Below are 14,464 nucleotides of genomic sequence, written 5' to 3' on the forward strand. Positions count from 1 at the left end.
GTGTTAAAAACTATTTTAAAACTATTTAAGATTATTTTTTAAAGTGAATCCATTGTAAATGCAGCAGAGGTTTTGAGGCAGGTTATTCCAAAGAGTTAATTCTCTAAAAAATAAAAGATCTCCTTAAAGCGTTGGTTTTAGGACCTGGCAATTTAAGCTGCCCACTACTGGAACCTCTAGTGTAATGCTTGTGCACAGTATTACTAAAAACAATCTGATTATGTATAAAAGAGGAGAGAGGAGAGAGGAGATAGAGAGAAGAGAGGAGAGAGAGAATAGAGAGGAGATAGGAGAGAGGAGAGGAGAGAGAGAGGATAGAGATGAGATAGAGGAGAGAGGAGAGAGAGAGGATAGAGAGGAGATAGAGAGAGGAGAGAGAGAGAGAGGAGAGAGAGAGGATAGAGAGGAGATAGAGGAGAGAGAGAGAGAGAGAGAGAGAGAGAGAGAGAGAGAGAGGATAGAGAGAGGAGATAGGAGAGAGAGGAGAGAGGAGAGAGGATAGAGGAGATAGAGGAGAGAGAGAGGAGAGAGATGAGATAGAGGAGAGAGGAGAGAGAGAGGAGAGAGAGGATAGAGGAGAGAGAAGAGAGAGAGAGAGAGAGGCGATAGAGGATAGAGAGGAGATAGAAGAGAGGAGAGAGAGAGAGGAGATAGAGAGAGGAGAGAGAGGAGATAGAGAAGAGAGGAGATAGAGGAGAGAGGAGATAGAGGAGAGAGAGAGAGGAGATAGAGAGAGAGGAGAGAGGTGATAGAGGAGAGAGAGAGGAGATAGAGAGAGAGGAGAGAGGTGATAGAGGAGAGAGAGAGGAGATAGAGAGAGAGGAGAGAGGAGAGGGGAGATAGAGGAGAGAGAGAGGAGAGAGAGAGAGGAGAGAGGAGAGAGAGAGGAGATAGAGAGAGAGGAGAGAGGAGAGGGGAGATAGAGGAGAGAGAGAGGAGAGAGAGAGAGAGGAGAGAGAGAGAGGAGAGCGGGAGCGACTCAGAACATGGGAGGCGGGGGGGCTGAGTTACAATGCAAATTCCTCTGCAAACACAAGAAGCCTCTCTGTGCCCGATCTGCCAGCGTGTGCCAACGCAGCCACGCCAGCCAATGAGGACGCAGACAGAGGAGGCTCTGTTTGCACACAGAATTACCATAGAGACACACACACTGCATGATTGGGAGCAACCAAGTAAGTGTGTGTGTGTGTGTGTGTGTGTGTGTGTGTGTGTGTGTGTGTCCTGCCTGTGACCTTTCGAGGTAACCATGATGCCACTGTAACTCTAGCACAGAGCCTGTCATACGGACCTGCTGTGTGTGGGACGAGAGAGAGAGAGAGAGAGAGAGAGAGAGAGCGAGAGAGAGAGAGCAACCTAGGAAACAGCAACCTAGGAAATATCCTCTGTATGATCGTCAACCACAGACTCATACATTTCCTCACAAACAACAATGCCCTGAGCAAATCACAGATTGGCTTCCTACCAAATCACCGTACAACAGACCACATTCTCACCCTCAGCACCCTAATCGACAACCAAATAAATAAAAATAAAAGCAAATTATACTCCTGTTTCGTTGACTTCCAAAAAGCATTTGACTCAATCTGGCACGAGGGTCTGCTGTACAAGTTTCTAGATGGTGGCATTGGAGGAAAAAACCTACAACCTCATAAAGTCAATGTACACCAACAACACATGTGCTGTGAGGATTGAGGAAAAACACACAGACTTCTTTCCTCAAAGCCGTGGGGTTAGACAGGGGTGCAGTTTGAGTCCAACCCTCTTCAACATATACATCAACGAACTGGCAAAAACATTGGAACAAACTGCAGCACCTGGCATCCCCCTAGCAAACACAGAAGTAAAATGCCTACTGTTTGCAGATGACCTGGTGCTGCTGTCTCCAACAAAAGAAGGGCTACAGCAGCACCTTGATCTTCTGCACAAATTCTCCCAGACATGGGCACTGACAGTAAACCTAAACAAAACTAAAATTATGATATTCCAAAAAAGGCCCAGCCTACAACAACAACACAAACACAAATTCCTCCTAGACACAATTTCCCTAGAACACACAAAAAACTACACCTATATCGGCCTTAGCATCAGTGCTACAGGGAACTTCAACCAAGCTGTGAACGACCTGAGAGACAAAGCAAGAAGGGCTTTTTATGCCATTAAAATGAACATCAAGCTAGACATTCCAATCAAAATCTGGCTCAAAATATTAGACTCCGTCATAGAACCAATTTCCCTGTATGGTTGCGAAGTCTGGGGCCCACTTGCAAACCAAGACTTCACTATGGGACAAACACCCAATTGAGACTCTGCATGCAGAATTTTGCAAATCCATTCTCTGCACCCAACGGAAAACACCAAATAATGCATGCAGAGCAGAACTAGGAAGATACCCACTAATCATCAAAATCCAAAAAAGAGCATTTAATATAATCACCTAAAAGAAAGTGACCCAGACACACTCCACAACAAAGCCCTCACCTACAGAGAGACCCTTGAGAGATGCCCACTCAGCCAGATGGTTCTGGGACTCTGCTCACAAACACAAGCAGAGCCACCAGACAGAAACCACACTGGACTCAACCAAATTATAAGAAAACAAAAAGAAAACTATCTGACACATTGGAAAGAATCAACCCAAAACCAGAGCAAATTGAAATGCTATTTGGCCCTAAACAGAGAGTACACAGTGGCAGAATACCTGAGCACTGTGACTGATCCAAAACTAAGGAGATCCTTGACTAGGTACAGACTCAGCGAGCACAGCCTCGCCATCGAGAAAGGCCGCCATAGGCAGACCTGGCTCCCAAGAGAAGACAGACTGTGCACCCACTGCACACAAGAAGAGGAGGAAACCGAGCTCCACTTCTTAACAACATTCCCACTATACAAAGACATCAGAGACATATACTTCAACCTGCCCACTATACCAAGACATCAGAGACATATACTTCAACCTGCCCACTATACCAAGACATCAGAGACATATACTTCAACCTGCCCACTATACCAAGACATCAGACTCATATACTTCAACCTGCCCACTATACCAAGACATCAGAGACATATACTTCAACCTGCCCACTATACCAAGACATCAGAGACATATACTTCAACCTGCCCACTATACCAAGACATCAGAGACATATACTTCAACCTGCCCACTATACCAAGACATCAGACATATACTTCAACCTGCCCACTATACCAAGACATCAGAGACATATACTTCAACCTGCCCACTATACCAAGACATCAGAGACATATACTTCAACCTGCCCACTATACCAAGACATCAGAGACATATACTTCCCACAAATTGCAAACACCCAAAGAGACTTTGAAAACATGGAAAATAACTCAAAACTCCCATACCTACTGGGAGAAATACAACAATGTGCAAACACAGCAGCAAGATTTGTGAGCTGCTGTGACAAGAAAAGGACATCCAACGGAATAAAACCACCATAAAGACTGTCAATCATACAAAACATTCCTTCTGTAATGTACTAATTTCTTTTGATTTCTCTGTTTGATTGATTTGTTTTGTTTGGCTTCGGCAATGTAAATGTATGTTTCCCATGTCAATAAAGCCCATTTGAATTGAATTGAGAGGGAGAGAGGGAGAGAGAGAGAACACAGAGGGAACACAGTGTGATCACCTTCAGAGTCTCTGAGTCCCAGACCTTCATGGTTTTATCGAAGGAGCTGGAGACGAACATCCCGGTGTCGTGAGGATACCACTGTACCGTCTCCACACTGAACCGGTGGACATGTCTACTGGACCTGCAGAGAGAGACACACACACACTGAGGATACCACTGTACCGTCTCCACACTGAACCGGTGGACATGTCTACTGGACCTGCAGAGAGAGACACACACACTGAGGATACCACTGTACCGTCTCCACACTGAACCTGTGGACATGTCTACTGGACCTGCAGAGAGAGACACACACACACTGAGGATACCACTGTACCGTCTCCACACTGAACCTGTGGACATGTCTACTGGACCTGCAGAGAGAGACACACACACACACACACACACTGAGGATACCACTGTACCGTCTCCACACTGAACCTGTGGACATGTCTACTGGACCTGCAGAGAGAGACACACACACACTGAGGATACCACTGTACCGTCTCCACACTGAACCTGTGGACATGTCTACTGGACCTGCAGAGAGAGACACACACACACACACACACACTGAGGATACCACTGTACCGTCTCCACACTGAACCGGTGGACATGTCTACTGGACCTGCAGAGAGAGACACACACACACTGAGGATACCACTGTACCGTCTCCACACTGAACCTGTGGACATGTCTACTGGACCTACACACACACACATGCACATGCACACGCACACACACACACACAGAGGGGGAGAGAGGGGAGGCAAACGGACACACACACACACACAGAGGGGGAGAGAGGGGAGGCACACACGCACACACGCACACACACACACACACACACACACTTTGATGAACATTGTTACTCAGTTGTACCTTTCCTGATGACTTGTCGTACAGAACTTGTAAGTCGCTTTGGATAAAAGCGTTCAGCTAAATGTAAATGTAAATTGGCACAGCGAAATTGGGATGGGAGAAAAATAGAAAAAGGAGAAAAAGTGGATAAAAAAAATGAATAGTGTTCACTACAGTACATACTTTAAATGGCCAATGCTTTGACTGTACCTTTTGTTCTCCACTATAGTTGAATGTGATTGTACAGATGGTTTATTTTCTCTTTCAGTTTTAAAACACACACACACGCTTCCCAGCATAGACAGCCAGTATTCATCACTCTGCTGCCCTCTAGTGGACGGTGTGAGTAAAATTGGGTGCCAGACCAACCAACCTGCCCACTGTGCCAATCGCCTTGCAGGTGTACTGGGGCTTCCTGCTGTAGTTCTCTAGGTCGTAAATCACGATGACCCCGTCTGCTCCTCCAGACAGCATGCTGGTGAACACAGAGGGTGAGACACTGGGTTAGCAGCCGTATTTATTGTTGTTTATCGTTTAAAATATGGATGTCCGATATTAGCGGCCTACCGATATTATCTGCCGATATTGGCATTAAAATGTAATATCGGAAAATATCGGTATCAGTTTAAAAAATATATATATATTTTTTTAATTAACCTTTATTTTACTTCTTATTTTACTTATTGTCAAAAGTATGCATAATGTTGTGTTAATTCCACGACAGGAGATATGTAATGTTAATTACCTGAAATTATTCCGTTTGGGGGGGGGGGGGAGGAACCTGCATATATCGGTATCAGTTGATATCGGTATCGGAAATTAAGAGTTGGACAATATCGGTATATTGGTAAAAAAAAAAAATCGAACATCCCTAGTTTAAAAGGATCCCCATTAGCTGCCACCTAAGTGGCGAGCTAGTCTTCCTGAGGTCCACACAGACAGACAACACAAAACAAAAACAAAACACAAAACATAACAACATGAGATACATATGACAATCACAATTAACAATGATAATCTAAAAACAGTAAAACATTGTAGACATCATTATCAACATCAGAACATTTTGCTTACATATTTAAGTAGTGCATTCTCAGGTGGTATTTGAAAGACACTTTGCTATTCAATTTACTTATGTTCAGTGGGCAGTTATTCCAATGATTGATGGCACGATAAACAACCGTCCTCTTTAAAGCATTTGATTTTGGACGTGGTAACATAATCTGTCCATCATCGGCTGACCTAGTAAAATAAGAATGAACCTGACTGCATCTGACAATTTGTTTGTATAAGAAAACAGGTTGAGACGAAAAGACAGTGTTCCTGAAAATTTTAACTGTGTTGAAAACCAGCCTATTCTCATGGAACAATGTAAGACTAACCTTGCAGCTCTGTTCTGGGCAGTTTGCAATTTCTTTAGTTGACCTTTGGATGCAGAGGACCATACTGGTGCACAATAATCCAGGTGACATAAAATTAAAGATTTCGCCACCTGTCCCACAATGTATGTAGGGACATAAGAAAGACATTTCCTCACCATGGAGCAGCCGTCTTTAACACACAGGACACTGGGTTAGCGTCTTCTAAGACCCAAGTGCTGCTTTCGATACAATTTACCGTAATATCCTAATTAATAGGTTGGAAAAGTTAGTGGGTCTCTCTGACTGTGTATTAAATTGGTTCACATCATATATTAAAGGGGGACAATACTATGTCAAGCTTGGAGATCATATATCTGAGAAACATGACACCTCCTACCATAACGCTGCCACAGGGGAGCTGCTACCATAACACTACCACAGGGGAGCTGCTACCATAACGCTGCCACAGGGGAGCTGCTACCATAACACTACCACAGGGGAGCTGCTACCATAACACTACCACAGGGGAGCTGCTACCATAACACCATCACAGGGGAGCTGCTACCATAACACTACCACAGGGGAGCTGCTACCATAACACCACCACAGGGGAGCTGCTACCATAACACCATCACAGGGGAGCTGCTACCATAACACTACCACAGGGGAGCTGCTACCATAACACCACCACAGGGTAGTTGCTACCATAACACCATCACAGGGGAGCTGCTACCATAACACTACCACAGGGGAGCTGCTACCATAACACCACCACAGGGGAGCTGCTACCATAACACCATCACAGGGGAGCTGCTACCATAACGCTACCACAGGGGAGCTGCTACCATAACACTACCACAGGGGAGCTGCTACCATAACACCATCACAGGGGAGCTGCTACCATAACACCATCACAGGGGAGCTGCTACCATAACACCATCACAGGGGAGCTGCTACCATAACACTACCACAGGGGAGCTGCTACCATAACACCACCACAGGGGAGCTGCTACCATAACGCTACCACAGGGGAGCTGCTACCATAACACTACCACAGGGGAGCTGCTACCATAACACCATCACAGGGGAGCTGCTACCATAACACTACCACAGGGGAGCTGCTACCATAACACCATCACAGGGGAGCTGCTACCATAACACTACCACAGGGGAGCTGCTACCATAACACTACCACAGGGGAGCTGCTACCATAACACCATCACAGGGGAGCTGCTACCATAACACCATCACAGGGGAGCTGCTACCATAACACTACCACAGGGGAGCTGCTACCATAACACTACCACAGGGTAGCTGCTACCATAACACCATCACAGGGGAGCTGCTACCATAACACTACCACAGGGTAGCTGCTACCATAACACCATCACAGGGGAGCTGCTACCATAACACTACCACAGGGGAGCTGCTACCATAACACCATCACAGGGGAGCTGCTACCATAACACTACCACAGGGTAGCTGCTACCATAACACTACCACAGGGGAGCTGCTACCATAACGCTACCACAGGGGAGCTGCTACCATAACACTACCACAGGGGAGCTGCTACCATAACACTACCACAGGGTAGCTGCTACCATAACACTACCACAGGGGAGCTGCTACCATAACACTACCACAGGGGAGCTGCTACCATAACACTACCACAGGGGAGCTGCTACCATAACACTACCACAGGGGAGCTGCTACCATAACACTACCACAGGGGAGCTGCTACCATAACACCATCACAGGGGAGCTGCTACCATAACACTACCACAGGGGAGCTGCTACCATAACACTACCACAGGGGAGCTGCTACCATAACACTACCACAGGGGAGCTGCTACCATAACACTACCACAGGGGAGCTGCTACCATAACACTACCACAGGGGAGCTGCTACCATAACACCATCACAGGGGAGCTGCTACCATAACACTACCACAGGGGAGCTGCTACCATAACACTACCACAGGGGAGCTGCTACCATAATGCCACCACAGGGGAGCTGCTACCATAACACTACCACAGGGGAGCTGCTACCATAACACCACCACAGGGGAGCTGCTACCATAACGCTACCACAGGGGAGCTGCTACCATAACGCTGCCACAGGGGAGCTGCTACCATAACACTACCACAGGGGAGCTGCTACCATAACACCATCACAGGGGAGCTGCTACCATAACACCATCACAGGGGAGCTGCTACCATAACACCACCACAGGGGAGCTGCTACCATAACACCATCACAGGGGAGCTGCTACCATAACACCACCACAGGGGAGCTGCTACCATAACACCACCACAGGGGAGCTGCTACCATAACACCACCACAGGGGAGCTGCTACCATAACACCACCACAGGGGAGCTGCTACCATAACACCACCACAGGGGAGCTGCTACCATAACACTACCACAGGGGAGCTGCTACCATAACACCATCACAGGGGAGCTGCTACCATAACACTACCACAGGGGAGCTGCTACCATAACACCATCACAGGGGAGCTGCTACCATAACACCATCACAGGGGAGCTGCTACCATAACACCATCACAGGGGAGCTGCTACCATAACACCATCACAGGGGAGCTGCTACCATAACGCTGCCACTTGGGGATAATATCATCAGAGAGCACAAGGTATGCTTCCATAGCTACGCAGATAACACACTACTGTACATCTCCACTGAACCAAATGACGCTACAGCCATAGATTCTATTACTGCCGGTCTCTTAGCAATAAATAAATGGATGAGCAATAACTTCCTCAAATTAAACAAAGACTAAACTGAAATCCTACTAGTTGACCCTGGAACAAAAGTAGAAATGCTACTGAAAACATGGGAAGGCTTACTCCTTGGATTAAACCTGAAGTTAAAAGTCTTGGTGTAACACATTAACAAGGAAACAAAGACTACTAACCAAAACCAAGAGGAGAGAGCACATTACTCCAGTGTTATATACTATAGTACACTGGCTAGAATTTTAGAATTGATTTTATAGGGGCGCCCCAGTGGCGCACCACATTACTGCCTCGCAGACCTACGCGGGGCCGACCCGGGTTCGCCTCCCGCTCCCGGACGGATTTGATGTCCTCCCCCACATCTTCTCCCGTTCTCCCTCTCCTCTGTCGGTCATGTCTGACCATAAAAGCTGTAAAAATGCTAAAAATAAATCTTTAAAATAATTGATTTTATGGTGTTCCTCCTTGTATACAAAGCACTAAATGGAACAGGACCAAGCTACATTGCAAATTCACTTTTTAATTATATACCCCCTACAATCATCTACCACTTGTTTACTAAAGGGTCCCAACAATAGCCAGAAGGAGATTGTGGATGCAGCCGTTGCTAGTTAGGCACCAAAGCTGTGGAACACAATACCTATGGAGATTAGGGAGGCAAGCTCACTAAGTATTTTTAAAAGTAAGCTAAAAACATATCTTTTCACCTTGGCCTTTTAATATGGATAACATTTGAAGACGTGATTATTGTACTGTAAATGAGAACTATTTTACTGCATTATTTTTGTCCTGTCTATTGTATGTGTTGCTTGTATGTTGTATGTTTTCCAGGTGTTTCGTGCATTGGTCTTTGTTGCATCTTCATCTGGGATGCAGTTTCTACTAACTTACTATCTGCCCTCAACGACTTCGATGTCAATAGTGTTGACGCCGTTCCCGTGGATTCTGTCGACATCTCTGTCGTGATTCAACTCCAGGCTGAGCACCCTGTGGAGACAGAGAGACAGATCAACTCAGAGCACCCTGTAGAGACAGAGAGACAGATCAACTCAGAGCACCCTGTAGAGACAGAGAGACAGATCAACTCAGAGCACCCTGTAGAGACAGAGAGACAGATCAACTCAGAGCACCCTGTAGAGACAGAGAGACAGATCAACTCAGAGCACCCTGTAGAGACAGAGACAGATCAACTCAAGAGCACCCTGTAGAGACAGAGAGACAGATCAACTCAGAGCACCCTGTAGAGACAGAGAGACAGATCAACTCAGAGCACCCTGTAGAGACAGAGAGACAGATCAACTCAGAGCACCCTGTAGAGACAGATCAACTCAGAGCACCCTGTAGAGACAGATCAACTCAGAGCACCCTGTAGAGACAGAGAGACAGATCAACTCCAGGCTGAGCTGTAGAGACAGAGAGACAGATCAACTCAGAGCACCCTGTAGAGACAGAGAGACAGATCAACTCCAGGCTGAGCTGTAGAGACAGAGAGACAGATCAACTCAGAGCACCCTGTAGAGACAGAAACAGATCAACTCAGAGCACCCTGTAGAGACAGAGAGACAGATCAACTCAGAGCACCCTGTAGAGACAGAGAGACAGATCAACTCAGAGCACCCTGTAGAGACAGAGAGACAGATCAACTCAGAGCACCCTGTAGAGACAGAGAGACAGATCAACTCAGAGCACCCTGTAGAGACAGAGAGACAGATCAACTCAGAGCACCCTGTAGAGACAGATCAAATCAGAGCACCCTGTAGAGACAGATCAACTCAGACTCTCAGAGCACCCTGTAGAGACAGATCAACTCCAGGCTGAGCTGTAGAGACAGAGAGACAGATCAACTCCAGATTGAGCTGTAGAGACAGAGCTGCATTCTCCCACTATGCTCCCTTTTTATGGAATACGTTGCAAGTAAAACGTTGTCTAGAGGCACTTCCTACTGTGAATGCTTTTAAAGGTATGCTACGATTAGCCCTTTATGAAACATGTAACTGTTTTACCTGATGCTATTGCTGATCTGATTACGCTCCTTGCCACTGCACAAATGGCCTTCTGTATTTATATTTGAATTGTATGTTTTTTGTTTAATGCCCTGTTTTATGTTGAAACTTGTTGTGTGCCGTGTTGGTCAGGACTCCCTGGAAGAAGAGATCTTGTATCTCAATGGGACATTCCTGGATAAATAAAGGATAAATAAAATAAAAATAAAAATAAACTCCAGGCTGAGCTGTAGAGACAGAGAGACAGATCAACTCCAGGCTGAGCTGTAGAGACAGAGAGACAGATCAACTCCAGGCTGAGCTGTAGAGACAGAGAAGACAGATTAACTCCAGGCTGAGCTGTAGAGACAGAGAGACAGATTAACTCCAGGCTGAGCTGTAGAGACAGAGAGACAGATCAACTCCAGACTGAGCTGTAGAGACAGAGAGACAGATTAACTCCAGGCTGAGCTGTAGAGACAGAGAGACAGATCAACTCCAGGCTGAGCTGTAGAGACAGAGAGACAGATCACCTCCAGGCTGAGCTGTAGAGACAGAGAGACAGATCAGCTCCAGGCTGAGCTGTAGAGACAGAGAGACAGATCAGCTCCAGGCTGAGCTGTAGAGACAGAGAGACAGATCAGCTCCAGGCTGAGCTGTAGAGACAGAGAGACAGATCAGCTCCAGGCTGAGCTGTAGAGACAGAGAGACAGATCAACTCCAGGCTGAGCTGTAGAGACAGAGAGACAGATCAACTCCAGGCTGAGCTGTAGAGACAGAGAGACAGATCAACTCCAGGCTGAGCTGTAGAGACAGAGAGACAGATCAGCTCCAGTGTAAATGTAAAATGTAATCTACCTACCTCAGTTGTAAAAAAAAAAATAATAATAATAATCCAAACTTCAAATAACCACATTTTCGATTGGTTTCAGCTTGTCATTGCCCCGACTGCTTTGTTGTTGAATCAAGTCAAATCCTAAGTAAGCATATATTGTGCGTGTGAACGTTGACGAAAAGAAAAAATTTAAAAAAAAGTGTAAAAAGAAAAAATATATGTGTATCGGAGCTATCAATAATTTTATCGGGTTTATCGGGATGACGTCATAATTGCTGATATCGGCCCGATAATTATCGACCCGATAATTATCATGCATCCTACTTACTACCATAGTGTCTTTATACCTGTATCACTGTACATAATAATAGTACGACACTGTACATACATCTCATTACTTTCATTAGCACTATCACTAATAGTCAGTAATACTCATATTCTATATCCAGTTTAATTAATCACCTGTACTATATTGTTATTGCAATTTACTGTTACATTTGCACTCTGGTTGGATCAAACTTCGTTTCGTTGTATTTTTGTGCTGTATAATGACAATACATTTGAATCTAAACTAAGTCTAATACATTTTCAAATTCCATGACTTCTCTGGCTTTTCCATGACCATATGAACCGAAGCGTCTATAAAGTACAAGGCTGCAATTCGAAACTGGCCACGTAAATGTCCAACCCCCCCCTCCTATTAGACAGTCTCCTCCCCACCGTATATATATTCTCTCCCCACCATGTACATATTTTCTCCCACCCAGAGTCTCCTCCCCACCGTATACATATTCTCTCCCCACCGTATGTATATATTTTCTCCCACCCACCCACCCCCTCCTAATGTAGTCCCCTCCCCATCACATATACTCTGTCAGGATCTATGGGTAACAGTACTGTATATTTGCATATCGTATATGTCACAAATGTAACAGTACTATATACCTGTATGTCATGCATGTCCCTTAGTATGTCATAAATGTCATGATGTCATGTATGTTGTGTATGTCATAAATGTCACTCTGAACTTGATGTAAACAAGACGAAAGTCTCTCTCTGGTCTGCATCCCCTTAACAATTGTGTGTATTGAGCCATACTGAAGTTGTACCCATTCTGCAATCTGTTAATAAAGTTCATTCATACTATGGGCACTATTGGGCAGTGTTGTTGTTGTGAGGATGCGAAGATGAACGCTCTGTGTGAAGATGATGAACTCTCTCTGTGTGAAGATGAACGCTCTGTGTGAAGATGAACGCTCTCTGTGTGAAGATGAACGCTCTCTGTGTGAATATGAACGCTCTCTGTGTGAAGATGAACGCTCTCTGTGTGATGATGAACGCTCTCTGTGTGAAGATGAACGCTCTCTGTGTGATGATGAACGCTCTCTGTGTGAAGATGAACGCTCTGTGTGAAGATGAACGCTCTGTGTGAAGATGAACGCTCTCTGTGTGATGAACGCTCTCTGTGTGAAGATGAACGCTCTCTGTGTGATGATGAACGCTCTCTGTGTGAAGATGAACGCTCTGTGTGAAGATGAACGCTCTGTGTGAAGATGAACGCTCTCTGTGTGATGAACGCTCTCTGTGTGAAGATGAACACTCTCTGTGTGATGATGAACGCTCTCTGTGTGATGATGAACGCTCTCTGTGTGAAGATGAACGCTCTCTGTGTGATGATGAACGCTCTCTGTGTGATGATGAACGCTCTCTGTGTGAAGATGAACACTCTCTGTGTGAAGATGAACGCTCTCTGTGTGAAGATGAACGCTCTCTGTGTGAAGATGAACGCTCTCTGTGTGATGATGAACGCTCTCTGTGTGATGATGAACGCTCTCTGTGTGATGATGAACGCTCTCTGTGTGATGATGAACGCTCTCTGTGTGAAGATGAACGCTCTCTGTGTGAAGATGAACGCTCTCTGTGTGAAGATTCTCACCTTCTGGTAGATTCTGAACGCCTCAGACGGAGTGGGTCGTCCAGACCCGCCTGTCTCGCTGCGAGGAAGCCCAACATGGTATTTAATAAGTGATATAATGAAAAACGATCTTTGTTATGAGAATGTTTCGACAGAGGAGCCTGCTTTTGTTGTTGATGTTAGCTAGCTAGCTTTCAAGCTAGTAGCAAGTCTTCCACCATGAAGTTGCATTATTTAATCCATTTCAGCCGAGCTTCGTGTCCATGTTAATAAACACCTATTGTGACCTGCGTTCGACAAAGGCGAAAATGCTTAATTAAAACTAAGTTAGTTTAGTGTGCGTTCTTTAAGCTTAACTACTATGTATATTATGTAGCTTCTCAGGTCAGAGGCAGTACGCGGCCATGTTTAGTTGCGTCTTGCGTGACGTCAAAAAACAGCGCGCGTCATTGGCTGGTCTGAAACCCGTCCTCCAATCGCCGAGCGGTTTACTGGTTCCTGTTTCCGTGTCAGGGTCGTTGCATAAACATGGCGTAGGGTAAAACTGCAGTGCCGCAGCCCCATACATAGGAGGGGCCGAGGGGCCTGTACTGTGCGTTTGATTGATTGATTGAAAACTTTATTTAACAGATTGCAGAATAGGTACAATACAGTACGGCTTATTACACACAATTGTTAAGGGGATGCAGACCAGATAAAGTCTTTCGTCTTGTTTACATCAGGGTCCCCCATTTTCAATTCATAGTGACATTTATGACATACACAACATACATGACATTTATGGCATAGGGACATACATGACATACAGGTATTTAGTACTGTTACATTTGTGACATATACGATATGCAAATATACAGTACTGTTACCCATAGATCCTGACAGAAAATATATACATATGATGGGGAGGGGACTGTACATTAGGAGGAGGGGGTGGGAGAGAAATATACATACGGTGGATTGATTGATTGATTGAAAAGTTTATTAACAGATTGCAGAATGGGTACAGTACAGTACATCTCAATACATACAATTGTTAAGGGGATGCAGACCAGAGAAAGACTTTCGTCTTGTTTACACCAGGGTCCCCCATTTTCAATTCATCATAACATATATG

At 45.3% G+C, this 14,464-nt stretch overlaps 1 protein-coding gene across 1 annotated transcript in view; it reads right to left on the reverse strand.

Annotated features, from left to right (window-relative positions):
- ercc8 (excision repair cross-complementation group 8) overlaps window positions 1-13,657 on the reverse strand; it is a gene marked incomplete at its 3' end in the record, with an annotated part of 63,373 nt that extends 49,716 nt beyond the window's left edge. The window contains exons 1-4 of the mRNA XM_084331020.1: window positions 13,372-13,657; window positions 9,510-9,605; window positions 4,876-4,977; window positions 3,660-3,783 (exon numbers count right to left, since the gene is read on the reverse strand). Coding sequence (XP_084187146.1) covers window positions 3,660-3,783; window positions 4,876-4,977; window positions 9,510-9,605; window positions 13,372-13,448 — 399 coding nt within the window. The 5' untranslated portion in view covers window positions 13,449-13,657. The remainder of the gene's footprint in view (window positions 1-3,659; window positions 3,784-4,875; window positions 4,978-9,509; window positions 9,606-13,371) is intronic.
- Window positions 13,658-14,464: the final 807 nt, after the last annotated feature.

Source organism: Notolepis coatsorum (assembly GCF_963971535.1).
Source record: "Notolepis coatsorum genome assembly, chromosome: 15".
In the NCBI taxonomy this organism is placed as follows: Eukaryota; Metazoa; Chordata; class Actinopteri; order Aulopiformes; family Paralepididae; genus Notolepis; species Notolepis coatsorum.